The sequence below is a fragment of the Macaca mulatta genome, chromosome 4 (genome assembly GCF_049350105.2).
Source record: "Macaca mulatta isolate MMU2019108-1 chromosome 4, T2T-MMU8v2.0, whole genome shotgun sequence".
Lineage (NCBI taxonomy): Eukaryota > Metazoa > Chordata > Mammalia > Primates > Cercopithecidae > Macaca > Macaca mulatta.
The window spans coordinates 6778520-6805824 of record NC_133409.1 but is presented as its reverse complement, the minus strand read 5'-3'; the positions used below and the strand labels follow the sequence as shown (position 1 = coordinate 6805824).

The following is a 27305-nucleotide window of genomic DNA, read 5'->3' as shown; positions in this document are numbered from 1 at the left end:
TGAGTTGGTGATGATCTGAAGAGGGGAAGGATCGTGAGGATGGAGGGAAGAGACAGGACTTTATAGATACTGAGATCAACTGTCAGGACTTGGCGAATGTATTCCTGCTTCTTCCTGTGGACTATTGAGGTTGGTGAAAGGCTTCAACCTGCGTGCACCTAAGAGCACGCAGAGAGCTGAATCATTATCTGTGGACTGAATAACCAGGGAATAATATAAAGGAAAAACATCTCCATTACAGATTGGTCACATTTTGGCATTAAATTCTCCAGCTTTTAATCCTGCACCTTCCTTTTGCTTTAAGTTGTCATTTGATGACTGCACGTTTTCTACATTCATCTAGAATACAGAAATCATATTACAGTCTATGGTTATGCTTTTCTCATAGCAATCCTGTACCTACACAAAACGTGCGTTTTTAGTATGCGATAAAAAGACATTTCACAAACAGTGCAAGGTTTTCGCTCCTGCTGGCATAGCTGCAGTGATGGCTTCATGAATTTTTCTTTTTTTGCAGTGATCCTTACACGGGATTCATTTATGTTAAAATGTCAGCAACCACAGCTGCAGACTTCAATCTAGGGAACCTATCAAGCAACTCAACTTTTTCTTGTCATGTCATGACTTTTCTCTGCTTCTTGGGAGCACTTCTAGCATCCTAGTGTAACTCTGTATAGGTGCTATGGTGTTATGGAGGACTTACGGTATTGCACTAAACACAATGAAAAACATGCACCCTGTCTCCACTAAAAATACAAAAAAAATTAGCCGGGCGTAGTGGCGGGCGCCTGTAGTCCCAGCTACTCAGGAGGCTGAGGCAGGAGAATGGTGTGAACCCAGGAGGCGGAGATTGCAGTGAGCCGAGATCGCGCCGCTGCCCTGCAGCCTGGGCGACTGAGCAAGACTCCATCTCAAAAAGAAAAAAAAAAAGAAAAACATGCAAGAACCACCAGATATCACTTTTTACTGTGATACACAATTTACTGGAGAGACGAATGGCTCAGAGATGATTAGCATCAGAGTGTTTTAAACACAGCATTTTAAGTGGATACTCGTAACACTTGAACTCACCATAATAGCAAAAGGAGGCCGCTGCAAAATTATTACAGTACTGCCGTATGTATGCACTACAGTTAACTTTATGCAGTTATGATTTAACACGGCTTCTGTTTCTTTACATTTCTCTCCACAGTCTCTAAGTGTGTGTATAAGTTTTGATAAATTTTAACTTATACATTTTTGTGTATTTTATGGTAGTAAATGATAAAATTGACTAGTATCTACATATACTTTATGCACTTACGGCATACCTAAATTAAATTTTAAAAATATTTCTAGGGTATGCTGCTCTGTATTTTTGTCATAAATCTCCAAAACATCTTCCAATATATTTACATAGTGGATATCTACATATAAGTGGATCCACACAGTTCAAACCTGTGTTGTTTAAGGGTCAACTGTGCATCACAATCAATCTTCCTACTTCAGTCTGATGGTAACTAGGTTCTGACACATACACAATAAAATAAAGAAAAAGCTCATGCGAGACCACGCATACGCGATGTATAAGGCATTCTGGAGAAATCATGCCAGGAGTATAATCAACTCAAGGTCTGTTATCCTCGTACAGTAAACCTACTTTGGCTTTATTATTATGAAATAATTCAACATGATAAACTCTTCCCACTAAACTCATGGCTGAATGATTTGCTGTTTATGTTTTACATACATGCTTCGGTATGAATGAGATGTATGATGGAATTATCAGCTGCTTTGTCCTCCAAATTTACTTTTATTTCTTCAAACCAGAAGAGGTACTCAAAAGATTTACAGCTTTCTTCATAAAGTAGTTTTTGCATATGCAAAGGCTTAGGTATTTGTGACTCATTTGGATCGGAGAATTACATTCTACTTACTTACATACAATTCCATAAGCAAATTGAGCAGTACAATACACATTACTGATAAATTAGATAAATCAAGAAAAGGTGCTAATAAAAGTAATTTTGTGTTGTTTCAGGAGTATTATGAGTGAACATTCCACACATTCTGCAGAACACATAATTTGCAGCTGAGCTATTGATTATATTTACATATTCTCAATGTCTATGGTGCAAAACAATTATTCTCCTGAATTTTTAGCTGCAGGCGGATATATCCCATATTATGGGACCCTCTGAGTACTTTCTCCAAAGTAGATGGCCAGTAATGTTTATTGAATGAACGAAGGAAAGATCAGCTGTTAAGTACTTTACCGTTAAGAATACTACTTATATAATACTGTTATACTATACCACTGTTCAGTGAATAAGTTCCTAAACTCTTTCAGTTGAGCTCAGAGAATTAGACACATACGCAAGTAATATGTAAAAGAACAATCATTCTCTCTTTTTATCTGCTAAATCCTTCAGTATCTCATTCACCAGAGCTTTCTGAAATAACTATCAACATGAACAACTGAGTATTCTTAGCAATTTATCCACACATTTAATTTATCCTCACTATCTATGTCAATATAAGAATCAAGAACATACCTCAGCCCAGAATTCTGCATATATATCATTTGCCGTCAATTTTGTAACGGGCCACAGTTTTGTCACAGAACAAAGGTCACAGGCAGTCATCATCAAACCAATTACACGGTCTCTAGAACACAACAATGTAAGACTGGTCAGCATAGCATTTGCACATTTATAATAAGGACTAGAAAGACTTCTGTATTTCAGGAATAAAGTTTAAGTACGTATTACTTCATTAAACAGCACATAGAAGTGACAGCCAGGACAGTAAAATGGAATGAAAAATTAGTGTCATTTTAATCATAAGAACGGGAGTCATTTCTATCACAAGTCCCATATGTTCCTGTTGCCTCAATGCTACTGAAGAAATCAAATACAGTGTAAGCTTTGGCTAGGCTGTCATCTAAATCCCCACTTTTATGGCTATGGACCAGGCTTTCATTCTCTTTGAATTTTAGAAATTTAGAGTGGGAAGCTGTCTTAAGAGAAAATCTATCCCAATCCTTTCATTTTATATTAGCAAAGTCTAGGTGCACAGAAATGACTTTTCCAAAGGGACAGGAATTTGTGGCAAGGCCAGAGGAGGAGGCAGCTGTGTAACTTTGTTCCTCGCTCTCCCCGTGCGAGTGTGTGAGCTGGGTGCAGCCTCCACTGTGCTTCTCATTAGCAGATATTTCTTTTCAACACCAGTCTTTCAACCAAAATGACTCTTCCCGTTTCAGCTGCTTGCATTCATAATTATGTACTCCATGTCTGACTTTATTTTCTAAATATGGTTTGGTTTAATCTTTCCTCTTGAAGAACAATAATCACTTTAAAAAAATCAAAGACAGATCCCCTACAATTTGAATAGATTTGGTCTAGTGATATGTGGCTACCCTAAGTGAAGTCTATACTTAACAGAATAATTAAGTGGTAGTAATTAAGAAAGTGTAATGTACAACTTTACCTTTTATAAAGCAAATTACATAATTTTAAAAGACAAATTATCAACAAGGATATAAAAAAGTGTGTAATGAGTGAGACGATGCTCTTATTTCTAGCTCCTATCTCAATTCTAATGAGTATAAGCAATCCCCTGCTGTTAACCACTGCCTTACCTCTTCTAGGTCCACATTCTCCATCTGTGGGCACAGTCCTGCCCTAGCTCCTGAGCCTGTCTTGACCTGGGCAGACAGCACATTAGGAGCATTTATCTGTCAATTTGGCAGAGACTCTGCTCTAGGAGTGCTCTTAGCACATCTTAGCTCAAGCTAAGATGTTTGGATACCTGGAATACCCTGATTCTTATGATACCATCCATCACAGAGTTCTTTATTTTCCATCAGCTCGCTTCCTTTAGCCCATTTAAGTAATCATCAGCTTTACCACCTTACTTTTTGTAAGGACACATTTCAAGAGGGTATCAGGTCTCTTACAGGTTAGACTAAATCACTTTACAAACATTGGTTAGATTTATGCATACCCTTCCTGTAACCCCAAATAGATGCCATGTGAAGATTTATCCTTACACTGATCAGGGAACTGTAAAATTTTCTTAATGAGGTAGTTTCTAAGAACTTTGTGGCTTGAAGAATATTTTTGGATTTGGACTTCTAAAGTAATGAATATATGACCTTTTTTTTCCAACAGGTAAATTCATTTAAACACAAATCGAATGTGAAAAACTACCGTTTACAAATATTTCATATGTTTAAAATAATTCAATCTCACTAATTTATATTTGCCAAAATAATCAGTTTATCATGGTAAATAATCTAATAAGGTTTATCTCAAAAACACTTTCATAAATCTGTAAAACAAAAGAAATGTCAACAGAACTGGGCATTATAAAATACATGAAAGCAATTTTCTCGCTAGAAATTATTCCCAACATAAGGTTGCCAATATAAGGATTGAAAGGATTGTAAAATAGTTATTTACATTTCACTGTTAAAATTACTTAGACAAAGCACAAAAAATAAAACAGATTAGAAATTTGGCATCAAACGTCTTTAATAAATATAATTACTCATTTTTTACTCCCAATTCCAAACCAGTTAGATGGCCATGGCTGTACAGAACTATCAATTGGAATCAACATTTTATTTCTACGCATGAATGGAATGTAGAACTGACTGCTAACTGGGATAGATCCTTAACTCCAAATGTGCTTTAATAACCATTTGTGAAAGGGATCATGTCCATGCTAAGCCTACTCTTGGTGTGAGTTCATATAACCTAGTCACTAAAAACAGTGAAGAAGAGCCCAACACAACTCCTATAAAACGATTCTTAGTCACATAATATCAGAAGGTTTAACTACGTTCATTTACCCGCAAAAGTTTTGAATGCCTGCATGTATCAGGCAGTTACAGCAAAGAACCAAATAGACCCTGTTCTCAGGTTAATAATGTTCTAGTAGGGCAAGGCAGACAATCAACAGGTCAAAAGTTTCATGAAGCAAGTGCTGGGTAAAAAACAAACAAATAAATAAAATAATAAATAAGTAAATAAGTAAATAAATAAAGGGAGGCTACCACGTGAAGATCTGGAAGGTCCAGCAGAGAGAAGTGCATGTGAAGTCCTAATGTGGAAACAAGCAAGGCAGGTCTGAAGAACAAAAAGAAATGCCATTCTTGCTACGACACACTGAGTGAGGTGAAACACAGAATGTAGTTAAGTTTGGAGAAACAGGCTGGAGACAAGATAGGAGTTTAACTTTTATTCCAAGTTTGACGGTAAAATCTTGGTGGCTTTTCCCAGAGGAGTGGCCTGATACAGGTATTAAAGAGGATCACTCAGGTCTGCTGGGTGGAGATGACTTACAGACCCGTGAAGAGGGAAGGGCAGGTTCGGAGTGATCACTCAGGAGAACACTACAGTAGTTCAGATGAGAGGTGAGGGCAGCTTGAATTATGGTGACAGTAGTGGGATGGGGGAGTAGGAGGAATCCAGACATTAGAGGCAGAGCCAAATGCAAATTACTAACACCTGTAAGAGTTATAAAGACAAGGCATCTCTCTCTCCCATCTTCCTTTCCTTTTCCCCCATTCTCCCCTTCATATATTAATTATTCCAGATCAAGTGGAGTAGATAAAGAGCACAGGCTCTATCACAGGTGTGCAGATATTCCAACCTGAAAGAAGTGGGCACCTCTCCCCAGTGTGCAGGTTTGCCTTCTCAGTATCATCCTATTTCAAGATTTTCTTCCCACACCAGAAGATCATGGAATCACAGAACTTTACCAAAGGAAGGCAAAACAGACCACATAGCCTGCAGTACTTCAGATGAGTTACCGATGGGCAAAAAGGAAGCCCAGCCCTCCCACACTGCCCCCAATCCCATGCCACACACTCTGTAAACCTGGCCAGCCAAGGATATACTATTTTGTTGGAAAAGAAGGAGAAACACACATTCTCTAATTTTATAATGATTATTTGAAATTTCTTTTGAATTTCTGTATTCAAAAGTATACTGATATATAAGCGAAGACCAGAATTCTGTTATGAGGTAGTTTTAATTATAACTGTTAAGAGTGGTTAAGTGTTATCAAGTGGTTAACTAGACAGCAAACATGTGGGGGATGTACAGTGGATGCTTTGTTTAGAAGCTGCCATCTAGCCTCATTTTAATTATTTTACTTTAAAATAAAGTCACGCATAGAATTTGAAAAGAAACTAGGTTCAATTCTTTTTTTCTCTAAATGATCATCTTAAAGCTTTTTTTAAAATCTTGCTTTTAAACTCATTTTCAAGGGGTTTTAAATCATTGGGTTGAGTAATTTAAATCACATCTGTAATAACCACTATACTTTCATCAAAATGTGACCTATTTTGACTAATTCATTAAACATTAAGCTAGCCTGAGGATAATACAGTTTTTCTAAAAGTATTATTTAAACAGCTGCATACTCAAAATCATAGAAAATATTTTAGAATTTTACTGTTTCCAACGACATAAATAACTTTCATATAAGTATAAACATGATATAGTAATTATCTCACTAAAATACACTTTAAATTTAAGTTCTAAAATCTTAAGTTAATAAAACCCTAAATATGTTGCTTCTTTTAAAAATACATTTTTCTGTTACAGAAATATGTTGCTTCTTTTAAAAATACATTTTTCTCCATCACAGAGAGAGAAAGAAATTATAAACGAATGGAAAATGAATCTTAGGTAAATGACTGCCACAGAGGAAACTGCTGTTATTCAAGTTAATACCAGAATTCTTGTATGATTCCTAGAGTTAACAACCTTTACACGGTCTCACAGAGTACCATACATAACTTTAAATCAAATGGGAACATCAGTGATCTTGCTTTAGAACTTCGGTTCCCCACATTTCAGGTTCTTCAGTTGAAACATCAAACATTCCTGACACAGGGAGTCCTTTATGCACTTACAGTCCTATAGCAGGTAAAGGCTGGAGGCTGCTGCCGCATTTGGGAAATGCTAAAGAAATCACATTACAGTATATATATATATATATATATATATATATATATATATATATATATATATCAGATCACACATCACATAGACACATTTGTTCTTCAAAGCACACAGCAATAGCTATGTAAAAATATAGAACTTTTCCAGTTTTATTTCTGAATTATTTGAAGAATTAACAAAGAATTGTTTAAGTGTTTAATACTGTACCCTTTCTTTGACGTGCATGTACATCTAAATTAAGAAAAGACTTCAAGGGAAGTGGAGCAAAGGGATTGCTTTTGAAGGGTACAAATATTATCTGGGACTAAAAGAATAAACATTTTCATTTTAGAAAGGTAACAAAAATAAGACAAATTATGATTTTTTAAGCCACGATTTCAAATTATGAAATTAGTTTATCTTTACAATTTGTGTTTAAGAAAGGCAGTTCCTGCATGAAATACATGAAAGCAAAAATTTAAGAAACTACCAACAACTTACAAATTTGTCATCTTAATACTTAAAAGGATACTTTTACCTGATATCATAGCCTAAAACGCACTATGATCTTTTCTGAATTCGCTGAAATGGTCCTTAGGCAAGACTATACCTGGTTCTATTTAGCCATAACGAGACCATGCTTGCTCATTTCAACAAAAAACAATAACTCTACTTTTGCCTATGCTTGGCTTGAGTTCACAGCTGGTTTCCAGATATGACATTTGCTTTTAGTTGTAGTCAGGAAAAGCGCTTTGAAGGGAAATTTCAGTGCAGAAATCAAGCAGTTCACAGATGATTGGTGGCCCTGTGTTACATTTCCTATATCTTTTCTGTTAGTAGCAAATCCCCTTTCATAAGCTAGATTTAAACTGTCTGATATAGTTGTCCCCCACCCAAATCTCATCTTAAATTGTAGTTGCCATTATCTCCAGATGTTGTGGGAGGGATGAGGTGGAGATAACTGAATCATGGGGGCAGTTTCCCCCTTCCCGTTTTGTGATGGGAGTTAGTTTTCACAAGAGCTGATGGTTTTATAAGGGGCTTCCCCCTTTGCTGGGCACTCATTTCTCTCTCTCCTGCTGCCATGTGAAGAAGGATGTGTTACCATCCCCTTCTGCCATAACTGTAAGTCTCCTGAGGCCTCCCCAGACATGCTGAACTGTGAGTTAATTAAACCTCTTTCCTTTATAAATTACCCAGTCTTGGGTATTTCTTCAAAGCAGCATGAGAAAAATAGACTAATACAGTAAATTGGTACTGCAGAGAGTTGGGTGCTGCTATAAAGATACATGAAACTGTGGAAGTGACTTTGGAACTGGGTAATAGGCAGAGGTAAGAACAGTTTGGATGGCTCAGAAGGCAGGAAAATGTGGGAAAGTTTGGAACTTCCTAGAAACTTGGGGAACTCAGAAGACAGAAAGATGTGGGAAGGTTTGAAACTTCCTAGAGACTTGTTGAATGGCTTTGACAAAAATGCTGATAGTGATAAGGACAGTAAAGTCCAGGCTGGTCCAGGTGGTCTCCGATGTAGATGAGGAAGTTGTTGGGAACTGGAATAAAGGTCACTCTTGCTATGCAAAGAGACTGGTGGCATTTTGCCCCTGCCCTAGGGAACTGTGGAACTTTGAACTTGAGAGAGACGATTTAGGGTATCTGGTGGAAGAAATTTCTAAGTGGCAAAGCATTCAGGGGAAAGCAGAGCATAAAAGTTTGAAAAATGTGCAGCCTGATGATGTGGTAGAAAAGAACAAATTTTCTGGGAAGAAATTCAAGCTGGCTGCAGAAACTTACTTAAGTACGGAAGAACTGAGTGTTAATCACCAAGACAATGGCAAAAATGTCTCCAGGCCATGTAAAAGACCTTCATGGCAGCTCCTCCCATCACAGGCCCAGAGGCCTAGGGGGGAAAAATGGTTTCACAGGCCTCCCCCTGCTCTATGTAGCATTGGGACATGGTGCCCTGTGTACCAGCTGCTTCAACTCCAGTGGTGACTAAAAGGGGCCAATGTACAGCTCAGGTTGTTGTTTCAGTGGATGCAAGTCCCAAGCCTTGGTGGCTTACATGTGGTGTTGGGCCTGCAGGTGCAGAGAAGTCAAGAATTGAGGTTTCAGAGGATGTATGGAAAAACCTAGAGGTCCAGGCAGAAGTTTGCTGCAGGGCCAGAGCCCTCATGGAGAACCTCTGCTAGGGTAGTGTGAAAGGGAAATGTGAAGTCAGAGCACCCACACAGAGTTCCCACTGGGGCAGTGCCTTGTGGAGCTGTGAGAAGAGGGCCACTATCCTCCAGATCCCAGAATGGTAGATCCACCTACAGCTTGCACCATGCACCTGGAAAAGCTGTAGACACTCAATGCCAGCCCATGCAAGCAGCTGGGAGGGTAACTGTATCCTGCAGAGCCACAGGAGCAGAGCTTCCGAAGGCCGTGGGAGCCCACCTCTTGCATCAGCATGACCTGGATGTGAGACATAGAGTTGAAGTAGATCATTTTGGAACTTTAAGGTTTAATGCCTGCCCTACCGGATTTTGGATTTGTATGGGGCATGTAACCCCTTTGCTTTGGCCAATTTTTCCCATTTGGAATGGCTATATTTACCCAATACCTGTATCTCCATTGAATTTAGGAAGTAACTAACTTGCTTTTGATTTTATAGGCTCATAGGTGGAAGGGACTTGTGTCAGATGAGACTTTGGACTTGAACTTTTGAGTTAACACTGGAATTAGTTAAGAATTTGAGGGACCGTTGGAAGTATAGGATTGTGTTTGGAATTGTGAGGACATGAGATCTGGAAGGGGCCAGGGGCAGAATGACATGGTTTGGCTGTGTCCCCACTCAAATCCCATCTTGAATTGTAGTTCTCCTAATCCTCACTTGTCATGGGAGGGACCAGGTGGAGATAAGTGAAACATGGGGGTAGTTTCCCCATCCTGTCCTCATGATAGTGAGTTAGTTCTCACAAAAGCTGATGGTTTTTTAAGGGGTTTCCCTCTTCACTCAGCACACATTCTTCTCCCTCCTGCTGCCATGTGAAGAAGGACGTGTTTTCTTCTCCTTCCATCATGATTGTAAATTTTCTGAGGCCTCCCTAGCCATGCTAAACTGTGAGTAAATTAAACCTCTTTTCTTTATAAATTACTCAGTCTCAGCTATGTTTTTATTAGGAGCATGAGAACAGACTAATACACTGTCTAATAATTGATTTCTAGGATCCTAAATTCACTTGTCAGTCTTTGCTAAAGTTTAAAAAAATATTTATTATTAAGTGTAAGGTATTTGTGAAGTCTGCACTGTATGTCCTATGTAAACAAATTATTCATCTACATTTGAAACACACATGACAATGACTTTCATACACAATTGGGCTTTGGCTGTTTCATTTTTAAAATAAAATATCATAAAAAATACCTAGTGTCTTTAATCACAGTTGTGGTCACAATGTCAATATGAGTAAATGACATAATAGCTAACGACATCATAGTAAATGTGAGGGGCAGATGGTAAGGACAAAAGGAAAGGACAAAAGGTGGGAAGCAAGTGTCAGAAGATTAGGACTTCTGGTTGGGTGTGGCGGCTCATGCCTGTAATCCCAGCATTTTGGGAGGCTAAGGCGAATGGATTATGAGGTCAGGAGATTGAGACCATCCTGGCTAACAGAGTGAAACCCCGTCTCTACTAAAAATACAAAAAATTAGCCAGGCGTGTTGGCGGGCACCTGTAGTCCCAGCTACTCAGGAGGCTGAGGCAGGAGAATGGCGTGAACCCAGGAGGCGGAGCTTGCAGTGAGCCGAGATCGTGCCACTGCACTCTAGCCTGGGTGACAGAGTGAGGCTCCGTTTCAAAAAAAAAAAAGATTAAGACTTCCAGCAAAAGTCAAGAGAATGTAACTCCAGAATGAATGAAACAAAGAATGAAATTTAAAAAAAAAAAATTACCAGGACAAAAATTGCCAACAATCAAAGATATACATGAGTTCATGATCACATTATACAGCCTATAATTTGAATTACTTGCTATTTTGGATTATTCGTTTACTTAAGAAATATTTGCTGAACACCTACTATGTGCAGACAGTGTCACAGTTATCCATACCTCTGGGCTTTACCACTACACAAAAGCCCAGAATGTGACGCTTTCCATTACATGACATGCCATCATTGCAACAAGGATGGTATGCCACATCATTTATGTTCAAGCCAATACAGTTTTGAGAGCAAAAGCCAGACTGCTACGAATTATTTTAGCTCAACAGGTGTTAGCTGAGATTGATCTAGGCAAACAGTGGAGCATGGTCACTCTAATTTTAACACAAAATATCCATGAAATAAACAATGAAAATACAAAATTTGAGAATTTTTTTTGAGACTGAGTCTCACTCTGTTGCCTAGACTGGAGTGCAGTGATGCGATCTCAGCTCACTGCAACCTCCGCCTCCTGGGTTCAAGTGATTCTCCTGCCTCAGCCTCCCAAGTAGCTGGGATTATAGATGCCTGCCACCACGCCCAGTTAATTTTTGTATTTTTAGTAGAGATGGGGTTTCACCATGTTAGCCAGGCTAGTCTCAAACTCCTGACCTCAAGTCATCTGCCCACCTTGGCCTCCCAAAGTGCTGGGATTACAGGTGTGAGCCACTGCACCCAGACGATTTGAGAATTATTCTAAAAATATTAACTTTAAGTATTAATTTTTCTACTAAATGAAAATGCATTTATAAGTTGCACCTTTCTCTCTGTCTAGTTATGGTACAGAAATACACTGATTCTTAATACAAATAAGGATGTCTGGCTCTATACATTTGGCAACTTGAGTTCTCAAGCCAAGTCTGCCATTTATTTCTTCAAATGAAATAGACACTCCTGTGTTTTAGTATTAATTCTGGATAGAAAGGAAGAGGCCACTGACTGTCATCTAGCAACTACCCAAGACAGTAATTATAACTGACATCTCCAAAAAAGATCACCTAAGAAATATTATCATATATTAGCTACAAAGTTTCAAACAATATCAGATAAATTGATTCACTAAAAGTATAAAACAAATGAAACTAAGTTAGATATTTATCAAACTAATAAACAACAAGCATTTAAAAAATTAGTTCTATTTTTAACAAATGGTGCCAGAACAACTGGACATCTGCACGCAAAAACAAAAATAAAAACAAAAACAAAAAACAAACAATGCATCTAGACAGAGACCTTACAACCTTTACAAAACTTAATTCAAAATGGATCACAACCTTAAATACAAAACACAAAACTGTAACATATATATAACATAGAAGAAAAATATATTCATCCAGAATTTGATGATTACTTTTAAATACAACACAAAGGCATGATTCATGAAAGAATAAGCTAGACTTCATTAAAAATTAAAATATTTATGCCCTGCAAAAGACACTGTCAAAAGAGTAAAAAGGCAAGCCACAGACTGAGAGAAAACATTGGCAAAAGGCATACCTGATCAAAGGCCGTTACCACAAATATACAGAGAACCCTTAAAATTCAACAATAAAAAAAAATACCCAAATATAAAATAGGGCTAAAGACATGAACTGACACCCCACTAAAAATATACATAAAGATGGCAAATAAGCATGTGAAAAGATGGTCCACATCATATGTCATCATAAATATGTGGATTAAGACAATGAGATAACATTACACATCTATTAGAATGGCCAAGATCCAGAAAACTAACAATGCCCAATGCTGGATATGGAGTAAGAGGAATTCTCATTCATTGCTGGTGGGAATGCAAAAAGGTCCAGCCATTGTGGAAAACAGTCTGGTATATTTCATACAGAATTAGACACACTCTGATAATATGACCCAGTAATCATGCTCCTTAGTATTTACCCAGAGAAGTTGGAAACTTATGCTTACAAAAGCACCTGCACATGGATGCTACAGCTTTACAAATAACTGTCAAAACTTGGAAACAACAATGGTGTCCTTCAGTAGATGAATGGGTAAATGAATGTTGGTACATCCACACAATGCAATATTATTTGATGCTGAAAAGAAATGAGCTATCAAGCCATGAAAAGACATGGAAGAAACTTAAATGCATATTACTTTGTGGAAAAAGCCAATTTGAAAGTCAACTACTCTATGATTCCAACTATATGATATTCTGGAAAAGGCAATGGTATGAGGACTGTAAAAGGATCAGGGATTGCCAGGGGTTGTGGAGAGCGAGGAATGAATAGGCAGAGCACGAGGGATTTCTAGGGCAGCGGAATTCTTCTGTGTGATGCTAAAATGGTGGATACATTTGTCCAAACCCATAGAATGTACATCATTAAGCCTGGATCCTAATGTAAACTACAGACTTTAGGTGATAATGATGATTCAATGTTGGTTCATTAATTGTAATAAACGTACCATTCTGGTGCAGGATACCAACAGTGGGGGAAGTTGTCCATGTGTGGGGACCAGGATATAGAGGAACTCTGTACTTTCTACCCAATCTTTCTGTGAATCTAAAATTTCTTTAAGAAATAAAGTTGGTTAACTCAAAAAAGAATTATAGCTTCAAATAAGAGGGAAAATTTATAGGCTAAGATAAATGCCCACATCAGAAATAACAGCTGGAACTAGGTTCCAAAAGAAAAGATGAATTGTTAGTAAAGGCATGACACCACACTGATAAGCAAAGGTAAATTGTATAATAAAGAAAACCAGTCTGGAAATGTATTTCTGGCTTAAGACCATACCTTAACAGAGAAAAAATAATTTTGGAGAAGTATCCTTTATGAATAGTATGGAGAAAACTCATGAGCCATCCTGAAGAAAGAATAACCAGCAGCGGAGGCAAGTGCCTATCGTATAACCACATCAGTCCTAAGGCCAACGACATCAGCTAAGAGCATACTTAATCTTGTTTCTTTTGAACATGAATTGTCCAAACAAGAAAATAAAGAGTAAGATATAAAAGCCACTTCGAGCTGGAGATGGTACCTGCACATCTGCACAGATGAGAACTGAGTTATTTGAATAACTCAAATCAGTTGTTCAACTGAGTGACTGAATTCCAATTGAGTTATTTCTACAACTGAGGTAAAGCATCCATCTGCAGACTTCAGATGGGAGAAACAACTGTAAAGATACAGATGGTGCCACCTAGGGAACATGGGAAGCAATAGCAAATCTTTGAAAAGGACAGGTGGAGGAGTCCACATCCTCATAACAGGGGAAATGATGTCTATGTTAACTCGAGTGTTATAAGGAGCTCTAGAAAATGGTGAGGAGAAGAGAAGGGTTTCTAATAGCCATGAGGGCATTTCCGCGCTGGTGGTAAAAGCCTTCCAGTGACCAAATTCTACATAGTCCATCTCCTACGACAGCAAAAAATGGCTTGTGTTGGGCAATTCCTTACATAATTAGCCATCACAGCAATGTAAATGTGTGAATTTTGAACTCATTATTAGTTCTTAAGTACATTATAACTTTACTCATTATAAAGCAGAATTCTGTGGACCGCTTCTACGAGCTTATCAATTCCTAATCACCTCACAGTGAGATAAGATCTCACTTAGTGAATTAAGGATCATTCTATATTAATCTTTTAATTATTTCATTTAAAGTGATACTGAGGTAATTGACATCTTAAGAACAAAATACTTGAAACAAAATGCTTTGTATTTTATCACAGCAGATTTCTAGATCATGTTATTTTTTATACTTTAGGTTCTGTTACATAGAATGAAATGCATAAATCTGAAGGATATTGGATGAGTATGAAAATATATGCAGTCTGTAACGACCACACCAATGATGACAAGAAAGGTTTTTATCACCCAGAAACCTCTCATTTTCTAGTCAAGGTCTCTCATCTAACCCCAGCAACTGCCAGTTTAAATTCCAGCACAATCACTAACATTATTGTTTTGCCTGTTATAGAACTGCATTAAAATGGTATCATATAGTAGTATGTAAGCATTTTGCTCAGATTAACATTCGTGTGATTCAACCATGTTGTTTCATGATTCAGAGTCCATAATTTTAAAAACTGCTGAATAGTACAGTATTCCATTGTTTAAATGTCTAAAGTTGTGTATCTAGCCCTCGTTGCTGGACATTTAGGTTGCCTCCAGGTGGGATATACTAAGAGTAATGTTGCTATGAACATGTATCCTAGTCTGTGTGTGAAAGTACACTTTCCTTCCTCTTGAAATAAAAATACCTGAGAGTGAACTGCTAGAACACCGTGTAGGAACATGTTCAGCTTTATTAAAACAAAACAAAACAAAAACAAAGCAACTAAGGTGTCTTCTAAAGTAGCTGTACAAATTCCATATGCCTACCAGCAATATATGAGTATTTCGGCTGCTTGACATCCTTGCTGTATTAGTCCATTTTCACACTGCTATAAAGAACTACCTGAGATTGGGTAATTTATAAAGAAAAGAGGGTTGATTGACTCACAGTTCCACATGGCTGGGGAGGCCTTGGAAAACTTACAATCATGGCAAAGGTGAAAGGGAAGCAAGTATTATCTTATATGGCCGCAGGGCGGGAAGATGGAGACACACAGAGAGAGAGAGAGAGAGAGACAGAAACAAAGAGAGAGAGAGAAAAGTGGGAGGTGCCACACACTTACAAACAACCAGATCTGGGTGAGAATTCATTCATTATCATGAGAATGGCAAAGGGGAAATCTGCCCCCACGATTCAATCACCTCCCACCAAGCCCTTCCCTTGACACACGGGGATTACAATCTGAGATGAGATTTGGGTGGAGACACAGCCAAACCATATCGCTTGTCAACAATTGATACTGTTGGTCTTTGTAATTCTCGCCATTCTAGTGGGTGCATAATGGTACACCACCCTGGTTTTACCTTATGATTGGAGATGTTGAGAAAATGCCATGTGTTTATTGGCTTTAAATTCTGTAAAAATCTTTCATATAATTTTTTCTTGGGTTATCTTATTATTGACTTTACAAAGTTATAAGACCTTTATTAAACATAAATACTGAGAATATATTCTCACATTCTGTTTGAAGATCAACATCAAAGGCTTAATATTGGGGGGCTCATTACTTAAGGGTAAAAGACAATATGCTTTCCCCCTAAGAACAGGAACAAGAAGAATGTCTGCTCTTGTCAATTATATTCAGCACAAGCCAGACAATAATCATATAGAAATAAAAGGCAAACAGATTAAAAGAGAATTGTATAATTATCTCTATTTGAAATGACATAATCTTATGTGTGTACAGAGATGTCTAAGCATTAGAAGTAATAAACACATTCATCAAGATTTCAAGATACAAGATCAGCAGTACAAAAATCAATAAACAGGCCTAAAAGACAGGTACAGAGCATGCCACCCAAGAACAAAATATATATTCTTTTTGAGTACACATGGAACATCCCCCAGGCTAAATTAAATGTTAGGAAATAAAACAAGTCTCATTAGATTTAAAAGAATAAAAATAATACAAAATATGTTATCTGACCACAATGAAATCAATAACAAAAAGAAACTTGGAATCTTCAAAACTGTACGGAAATTTTAAAACAAATTCTTACATGACTATTATGTGCTAAATTGTGTCCCCAAAAGAGATATGTTGAAGTCCTGACAGCTCCTCAGAATGTGACGTTATATAGAAATAGTGTTCTTCCTGACATAATTCATTAAGATGAGGAAATATTGGAAAAATGTGGGCCCTTAATGCAATATGACTGGTGTCCTTATAGGAAGAGGAAAGTGATACAAAGAAGGAAGGATGCCAAGTGAATACACAGAGACACACAGGGATCTCACCACTGGCATGTGATGATGGAGGCAGAGATTGGAGTGATACACTCATAGACTACAAATGCCTAAACTTGCCAGCATCTGTTAAAAGCTAGGAGAGAAGCATTGAACTTATGGTCCTTCTGAACCCTCCAGAAGGAACCAACGTTGCTGGTACCTTGATTTCAGACTTCTGGCCTTAAGAATTGTGAGAAAATAAATTTCTGTTGTTTTAAGCCATTTGGTTTGTGGTATACTTTGTTACAGCAGTCCTAGAATATGAATACAATAATAAATGTATCAAAGAAGAAATTAAAAGGGAAATGTGAAAATCCCTTGAGATGTATCAAAGAAGAAATTAAAAGGGAAATGTGAAAATCCCTTGAGATGTATGAAAATAAAGACACAATATATCAAAGCTCATGGGATGCAGTTAAACAGTATTTAGAGGAAAATTTAGAGCTATGAACATCTATATTAAGAAAGAAGAAATAATTCAAATCAATAACCTAATCTGCCTTAAGACACTAGAAAAGGAGGAGCTAACTAAAACTAAAGCAAACAGAAGGAAACAAATAAAACTTACAAAAGAAATAAATGCAATTTGGATGAGAAAAACATTAGGAAAAAATCAGTGATACCAAAAGCTGGTTATTTGAAAAGATCAACAAAACTGATAAACTTTTAAGCTAGACTGACAAAGAAAAGACAGAGAGGGAGAGGGAGAAAAAGAAAGAAGATTCAACTTAATAAAGAACAGAATTGAAAAAGGGAACTTTACTATCAATCTTACAGAAATAAGAAGGATCATAAAGAACTACAATGAACAACTGTATGCCAATAAAGTAGACAACTTAGTTGAAAATGGACAAATTCCTAGAAAGACATGAGTGACTAAATATGACACAAGAAGAAATAGTCAATGTGAATAGATGTATAACAAGTAAAAAGACTGAATTAGTAGTCAAAGGGAAAAATAATAACCACAAAGAAACATCTATACCCACATGACTTCACTGGTAAATTCTATCAAACATTTGAAGATGAATTAATAGAAATTCTTCATAAACGCTTCCAAAAAATAGTAGAGGAGGGAATACTCACCAGCTAATTCCATGAGGCCAGTGTTACCCTGACACCAAAATACCACAAAAAAGAAAACTATAGAGCAGTACAATTTATGAATACAGACACTAATGTCCTCAACAAAATACTATCAAGCCAAATCCAGCAATATATAGAACAACTAAACACCATTATTACTTGATATCTATCACAGGAATGCAAGGTTGGTTTAACATCTAAATATCAATTAATCTAATGCACCTTAATAATAAAATAAATAACAAAAACTGCTTGATAATCTCAATAGATTCAGATAAAGCATATGATAAAATCCAACACCCATTCACAATAAAAAAAAAAACACTCAACAAACCAGAATTAGAAGGAAACTTCCTCAACCTGATAAAGTTCATCTATAAAATACCCATATCTAATATTATACTTAATGTTGAAAGACTAGATGCTTTCCCCCTAAACTCAGAAACAAGAAAAGGATGTCTTCTCTTGTCACTGATATTCAGTATAAGCCAAACCAATGATTAAATAAAAAGAAAGAAATGGGCAAGGCGCCATGGCTCACGCCTGTAATCCCAGCACTTTGGGAGGCCAAGGAAGGTGGATCATGAGATCAGGACTTCAAGACCAGCCTGGTCAAGATGGTGAAACCCCATCTCTACTAAAAATACAAAAATTAGCCAGGCGTGGTGGCAGGTGTCTGTAATCCCAGCTACTCGGGAGGCTGAGGCAGGAGAATCACTTGAACCCAGAGGAAGGAGGGGACAGTGAGCCAAGATTGTGCCACTGCACTCCAAGCCTGGGTGACTGAGTGAGACTCTGTCTCAAAAAAAAAAAAAAAAAAAAAAAACCACACACACACACACAGAAAAGAAAGAGATGACAGGTTCTGAATACAATTGATTGTACAACTATCTCTATTTGAAGACCAAATGCCCTTGTGTGCATATGGAGAAACCTAAGCAATCCACCAAAAAATTATTAGAAGAAATGAGTTAATTAAGGTGTCAAGATATACAATCGGTAGTACAAAAATCAATTATTTCTAGATACTGACAATAAACAATGTGGAAATAAAATTAACAAAATTTCATTTACAATATTATCAAAACAATAAAATCCTTAGTAATAAATTTAACAATAGAAGTACAAAATGTGGGCTTGAAAACTAGAAAACATTGTTGAAAAATATTAAAGAACAATAATTAAATGGAAAAGCATCCCATAAACACAGACTTAATACTGCGAAGATGGCAATACTTCCAAAATTGATTTACACATTCAACATTATCCGCATCAGAATCCTAGCTAGCTTTTCTGTAGAAATTGACAAGGTGATTCTAAAATTCACATGGAATTGCTAGAGACCCAGAATAGTGAAAACATCAGAAAAGAAGAGAGGAAGGAGGAATCAGAAACAGAAAAGCACTTACTGTTATTCTAGATATTTGTAACTCTAGATAATACAAGTTGCTACAGACTGAATGCTTCTTTCCCCTAAAATTAATATGTTAAATCCTAATGCCCAACATGTTAGTATTTGGAGGTGGGACTTTTGGAAGGTGATTATGTCATGAGGGTAGAGCCCCCATGAATGGGATTAATTCCTACATAAAAGAAACCTCAGAGAGCTCCCTCCCTTCTCCCATCAGGTGAGGTGGCAGCTAGAAGATGGCTCTCTAGGAACCCAAAAACAGGCCCTCCCTCAAACTGAGACACTCAAACTGCCAGTAGCTTGATTCTGGAATACTCATACCCCAGAAATGTGAGAAGTAACCATTTATAAGCCACCCAGTCTATGGTATTTCGTTATAATAGCCTGAAGGGACTAAGGCACAAATATAATCTATAAATAAAGAACACATTGATTTCTATGCCTGGTGCAGGGAAATTTGATTGGGAAAGGGTAAAGTGGTGGCAGGGTTTTTTATACCTTTACCGTGACTCTGGTAATAGTTGCGTTTGTCAAAACTTAAAATTAGTGTAATTATACCTCAATAAAGTTGCTTTAACAATCATCTTTTGTGTCTTGGCCAGAAAGAAAATATTGATCAACTATAAAATTTTAATTTAATAGTTATATTCTGTTTACAACAATACAAAGAAGTCTATAGGAACAAAAAACAAACAAACAAAATAAAAACAAAAAAAAACCAAGCAAACATCCAAAGTATCTAGAAATTAGAAAATTACTTTGAAATAACCTCTATATGAACAAGAAAACAAAAGCAGAAATAATCTAAAAACTAATGAAAAATACTTCATCAAAACTTGCAAGTTATAATGCAGTCAACACCCAGATTATAATACATATAATATGATTGTTTCATTACTATTCAATCAGAGAAACAAGGAAAAAACCCAAAAGTATAATGAAAGCATAAAAATAAAAGCTAAAATTGATGAAAGAACAGACAGCAAATAAATGAAAAATTTTATAAAAGTTAGTTTTATTAAAAAGGAGTAATTAAAAATTCCCATGCAAGTCGGATTATGTAAGAAAGGAAGAAATAAAAATATAAAACACTAAAAATCAGATATAAATACAAATTTAGTAATGTCAATTAAATTTTAAGTGAAAATAATCTGTGCATATATTTTTATGAAGTTTTAAATCTCAGGGCAAAAGATAATTTTGTAGCATAATACATTGCCCAAGAGATGGAATAAAGTGGCAAAAACAAAACAAATCCCCAAACCATAAAAGACACTGAAAGTTTGTTAAAGATTTTTCATTTAAAAAGGTGATAGGCTGGAAACGATGGCTCATGCCTGTAATGCCAGAACTTTGGGAGGCTGGGGTGGGAGGATCACTTGAGCCCTGGAGTTCAAGACTAGCACTGGCAACACAGCAAGACTCTGTCTCTACAAATAATAAAAAAATGTAGCCAGACATGATGGTGTTTGCCTATGGTCCCAGCTATTCAAGTACTTGAAAGACTGAGGTAGGAGGACCACTTGAGCCTGGGAGGTCGAGGCTGCAGTGAGCTGTGGTTGTGCCACTGTACTCCAGCCTCAAGGACAGAGCAAAACCCAGTCTCAAAAAAGTAAATTAAATTAAATTTAAATTTAAAAGGTGACTAGATAGTTTCACAAATGAATACTTCCCCAAATGGTTAAATGAACCTTCCCAAAATGGTTAACATCAGTTATTTAAAGTTTTCCAGATCAGAAAGAAAGATCAATAGTTTATAGCAAATTATAGGATACCAAAAAAACAACTATATATCAAAATTAATAGATTACATGCAAATATGCTAAAAAAGAAAAGTTTTATTTCCTTAGCATATTAAAGAACTAATTCCATGGAAAAGTAGAGTTCAAGAAATTAAGCAGTGGCACAAAATTAGAAAATTTAAAAATGTATTCATCAAATAAGAAATCAGTAACACTAAGAAATTAGAGAAAAACCTATCCATAGAACATTGATACCGATAAACCTTATACATGATAAACATGATTTATCAAGATACATCAAATACTACCTTAAAAATTAAAACTCTAAACTCATGTCTATTAAAGTCATGCATATATTAACGTGCTTGCTTTCTTCACAATAATCTAATGTTGTGTTGTAAATTCTAGCTATGCAGTCAGACCAGAAAGCAAAATACATACAAACATCAGAAAAGTAGAACAAATTTTATTCATTTGTAGATGACATTACTATATGCTTTAAAAAGCCAAGAGACTAAAATACAACTTTTCAGCTGATAAAGAGTATATAATGAAATGGCGAGATACTAAACAAAGTTTTAAGATTCTGGTAATAATAGAATAATAATAATAAATTCTAGATAGAACTAAAAACAAATCTTGAAGATGCTGTCTACTACCTAAAAACTGGCATAAGTGGGAGGAGATTTAAAGATTTAAATTAGATTTAAAACTAATTTAAAGATTTAAGTGGGAGAAGATTTAAACGTTGTAAGTGGGAGAAGATTTAAACGTTGTAAGGCAAGACCACGCTGGGTGAGATCCTTATTTAGACAGCTTTTCTACTAAGGGCATATCATAAACACAGCCCAAAAGAAAGTCAGGGCCCAGTGAGAAGGGAGAGACTGGGCATGTCAGAACACATATAAGTTGAGGAGGGAAATCCTAGAAAGCAGAGAGAACCACAGAAGCGGCAGTCCCCCAAATTTGAATTCATACTCCTTTCAAATCCTTGACAGAGAGTAACAAGGCCAAAACAAAAACAGAACCACCCAACTAAAGCTTAAAGGAACATATTCACATATTTAGGACGATTCATGAGAAATGTAACTGGTCACTAGGACAAAAGTTAATTACCTTCAGAGAAAGACAACAGCATCCAGAAAGATAACGGAGCTTGTTATCTATAATGTAGTATACAAATATAAAAAAAATTTACTAGCCATGTAAAGAAACTGAGAAATGTATTACACAGTCTAGAGTAAAATCAGTAAACAAGACAAAACTCACAGAAAACCCAGATAGCAAAAATTCAGACAATGATTTCTAAATAATGTACAGATATGCTAAAGAATCTTCAGGAAAATATATATTTACAAAAGATAGGTGAAGAGATGGGGAATTTCAGGAGAAACATAGCAGCTATAAAAATGAACCAAAAGGAAATCCCAGAACTTGAAAATATTTTTTATATATACATATATATATATATGCATATATATGCATATGTGTGTGGCTGTGTGTGCGCGTGCATGCGCATCTGTGTGTATCTTTAAAAAATCACTACATGAGGTTAACTACAGATTGGACAGAATATTAGGGAAAAAAACAGTGAGATTAGACAGATCACAACAAATTACACAAACCATTACCAGTGAAAAACCATACAGAGCCTTAATAACCTGTAACACAGTATAAAGGGGTCTAACGGAAGAGACTCTTGACACTTCTGTTAGACAACTGGGGCAGAAAAAATATCTGAAGAAATATAATGCTTGAAACTTCTCCAAACTTCACTGAAATCAGCAGCCCACAGACTCAGAAACCTCAGAGGACATCAAAAAGAATGACTGTAAAAGCAGTCAGGGTAAAAGATCACAGCACACACAGGGCAGCAACAACTGCTGATTCTCAGGATTAAAAAAACAAAACAAAACAAAACAAAACAGGCGGAGGCTAGAAGACCATTTACTGACTTTCGTGAAATGCTGAAAAAATAATCTGTCTGCTAAGAATTCTAAGTCCAGTGAAAATATCTTTAAAAAGTGAAGCCACAATAAAGCCATTCTTACATTAAAAAATAAAACAAAAAAATACACACACCTCAAAGAACCTGCTGCCAACACACTGAGAGACGTCAGAGGAAGTTCTTTGGGCTTCAATGAAATGACAGAAGTTGGAAATTTGGACCTACATGAATGAATTAAAAGCAGAGGAAATGGTATACATGTGAAAATATAAAAAACTATTTTTCCTAGCCGGGCACGGTGGCTCACGCCTGTAATCCCAGCACTTTGGGAGGCTGAGGCAGGCGGATCACGAGGTCAGGAGATCAAGACCATCCTGGCTAACACGGTGAAATCCCATCTCTACTAAAAATACAAAAAAATGCCGGGCGTGGTGGTGGGAGCCTATAGTCCCAGCTACTCGGGAGGCTGAGGCAGGAGAATGGTGTGAACCCAGGAGGCGGAGCTTGCAGTGAGCTGAGACCGCGCCACTGCACTCCAACCTGGGCGACAGCAAGACTCTGTCTCAAAACAAAAAACAAAAAAACAAACTATTTTTCCTAAATTATTTTCTTGGTTTTTTGAGATGAAGGCTTGCTCTGTTGCCCAGACTGGAGTGCAGTGGCATGATCTTGGCTCACTGCTACCTCTACCTCCCGGGTTCAAGCAATTTTCCTATCTCAGCCTCCTGAGTAGCTGGGATTACAGGCATGCACCACCACACCTGGCTAACTTTTGTATTTTATTAGAGATGGGGTTTCACCATATTGGCTAGGCTGGTCTCGAACTCCCGTCCTGAAGTGATCAGCCTGGCTTGGCATCCCAAAGTGCTGGGATTACAGGTGTGAGCCACCACGCCCAGCCCATTTCTTTTAAATATTGGCAACCTAGGTGGGGTGTATAACATATGTAGCAATAATATCTACATATATAACAATAGCAGAAAAGACAAAAAGAGGTATAAATTGAATTTTTTTAAGTTTTTTACATTGAATAAAATTGAAATAATATTAATTCAAAGCAGACTAATAAAAATGCATACTGTAAACTCAAGAACAACCACTTGAAAATTTAAAAAGGGTATAACAAGAAAAAACAAAAGCAAATATAGAATGAAATATCACTCCCCCAACACAAATAGCTCCAAATAGAAAATGGATAATTAGACAACTAATAAATGCAAATAGACTAAACAGTACATTAAAAAGCAGTGATTGCAAGTCTCAACTATTGCTGTTAACAAGGCACACTTCCAATGCAAAGACAGATGTTGAGATAGTAAAGAATTATGAAAGAATATGATATGTCAACAGTAAACATGAGAAAGCTTGTGTGGCTATTTTAGACACAGAAAATTTTAAGAAGCATCAGCAGAAAAAAAGAATTTATTTCACACTGATGAGAGGGTAAATTACTGAGAAGCCATAATAAATCTAAATGTGTAAGCACCAAATAAGTTTCAAAACATATGAAGCAAAAATAACGTATCTATGTAATTCATAATTTTAAATATATTGGAAACTGTATTTCCAGTTGGAAATCAGAAAAATTACATTCACAAGTGAAGAAATCTGTAAAATAATCCATATAATTTTATCAAGAAAGCTACAGGAGGGATGTAAACAAACTGTACAATTTTATTCATGACTACAGAGTCATGCCATGTTCTTAGAAGAGACAACACACTTTCATTTTAAAGTGAGTAAATAAATGTCATAAAACTGCAATTAAAATGTCAACATAGATATTTCTGACTGAAAAATAAAGTCTGAAGGAGAATATTCTTTTTATTTTTAAATATTAATGTTGAAAAAAGCAAAAGGTCATAAGGTCTGTAATTTATGTTGAAATGGCACACTCCCCATTCCCCAAAAGCAAGCAAAGAAAACATGGTAAACTGTTGCCAATTCTTGAATCTAGGTATGACTGTACATTGGATTATTTCCACTTTAATGTAAGTTTGACATTTTTCTTAAAACATTTTTTACGAAGTGACAATTTCCATGAATTGAAAGTAAAGATTATTTGAGCAGGTATGTATGATACATTTTAACATATTTATAGAATCAAAGCTGTATGACTGTAGTGGAGAATTAGATAATTAGTAATAAATGGTTTACAGGGTCTAAAGAATTATCCAAGTTTACGAGAAAATGTAATAAATTCAATTCAGAAGAAACCTGATTATTCATTAATAGTATCAATTCATTCCATCAGAAATAAAGTTATGTTCATAAAAATATAACTCTAGAAGAATTAAGATCTAAATATAAAAATTAAATCTATAAAAATACGTAAAGAAAATTTTAATTATTTGTTACTATGAGACTTGATTTCTTTAAAAGATCAAAAATTTGTCCTCCTGAAACTAAATTTGTTTTCAAAAGAAAATCCGAATAAGTTTTTTGAAAATCATGTAAAGAAATATCTGTAATATATAACAGAAAATTTTAATATCCTTAACAAAAATATATAATAAAAACTGATACATAAAAAAGTAAACAATTCAACAAAAAATAAGCAAAATTTACGAATAAACACACAGAAGTAAGAATAGTAAGTAAGAAACAAACATAAAAACATCTTCAACATAGTGAGTGGTCAGAGAACGGCGTATTTACTGAGAAACATCTTCAACATAGTGAGTGGTCAGAGAACGGCGTATTTACTGAGAAACATCCTCAACATAGTGAGTGGTCAGAGAACGGCGCATTTACTGAGAAACATCCTCAACATAGTGAGTGGTCAGAGAACGGCGTATTTACTGAGAAACATCCTCAACATAGTGAGTGGTCAGAGAACGGCGTATTTACTGAGAAACATCCTCAACATAGTGAGTGGTCAGAGAACGGCGTATTTACTGAGAAACATCCTCAACATAGTGAGTGGTCAGAGAACGGCGTATTTACTGAGAAACATCCTCAACATAGTGAGTGGTCAGAGAACGGCGTATTTACTGAGAAACATCCTCAACACAGTGAGTGGTCAGAGAACGGCGTATTTACTGAGAAGGGGTTTTCACCTTTATCTTAGAAGGCATGTGAATTTCTACAGCCTTTTCTGAGAATTTAATATATGTATAAATTGATGGCAATATACGTTCCAGGCATACATTGTTTTATTGCATTTTGCCTGATTGTGCTTCACAAATACGGTGTTTTTGGTTTTTTTTTTTTTACAAATTGGAAAGTTTTGTGGCAACCTTGTGTACAGCAGTATCAGCACCATTTTTCCAACAGCAAGTGCTTACTTTGATTCTCTGTGTTACATTTTGGTAATTTTCCAAATATTTCAAATATTCTCATTATCTCATTGTATCAGTCATGGTGATCTATGATCAGTGATCTTTGATGTTACCATTACAATTATTTGTGGGTGCCATGAATCACACCCACATACAACGGTGAACTTAATCGATAAGTGTTGCGTGTATTCAGACTGCTCCACCAACTGGCTGCTCCCCCAGCTCCCTCCCTGTCCTTGAACATCCTTGTTCCCTAAAAGCAATAATATTGAAATTAGGCCAATTAATAACTCTACAATGACCTCCAACTGTTCAAGTGAAAAAAAGTCATATGTCTTTCACTTTAAATCAAAAGCTGGAAGTGACTAAACTTAGGAAGGCATATCTAAAGCTGAGATAGGCTGAAAGCAAGGACTCCTGGGCCAAACAGCCAAGTTGTGAATGCAAAGAAAAAATTCTTCACGGAAATTAAAAGTGCTACTCCAGTGAACACATGAGCACTTAAGTGTTCTTGATGATATGAAGAAAGTTTTAGTAATCTGGATAGAAGATCAAACATTCCCTTAAGCCAAAAGCTAATCCAGAGCAAAGCCTTAACTCTGTGCAATTCTATGATGCCTGAGAGATGTGAAAAGGCCGCAGAAGGAAAGCCTGAAAGTAGCAGAGATTAGTTCAAGAGGTTTAAAGCAAGGTAAAAAGTGCAAGCTGAAGCAGCAAATGCTGATGTAAAAGTTGCAGCAGGTTATTCAGAAGATCTAGCTAAGATAATGGATGAAGGTGGCTCAACTAAATAATGTATTTTCAGTATAGACAAAACATCTATTAGAGACATCTAGGACTTTGATACCTAGACAGGAGAAGTCAATGTCTAGCTCCAAAGCTTCAAAGGATGAGCTGACTCCTGTCAGGGGCTAATGTAGCTGGTGATATCAGGGTAAAGCCAATGATCATTTACCATTTCAAAAATTCCAGGGTCCTTAAGAATTACGCTAAGTGGATTCTGTCTGTGCTCGATAAACCGAACCACAAAGCCCCAACGATAGCACGTGTGTTCAGAGTACGATATACTGAATATTTTAAGCCTACTATCAAAACCTACTGCTCAGAAAGAAAGGTTAGTTTCAAAATGCTACT

General features: G+C 36.3%; 1 protein-coding gene across 1 annotated transcript in view; it reads right to left on the bottom strand.

Annotated features, from left to right (window-relative positions):
- PDE10A (phosphodiesterase 10A) overlaps positions 1–27305 on the bottom strand; it is a 345368-nt gene that overhangs the window by 13306 nt on the left and 304757 nt on the right. The window contains exon 19 of the mRNA XM_028846990.2: positions 2535–2646. Coding sequence (XP_028702823.2) covers positions 2535–2646 — 112 coding nt within the window. The remainder of the gene's footprint in view (positions 1–2534; positions 2647–27305) is intronic.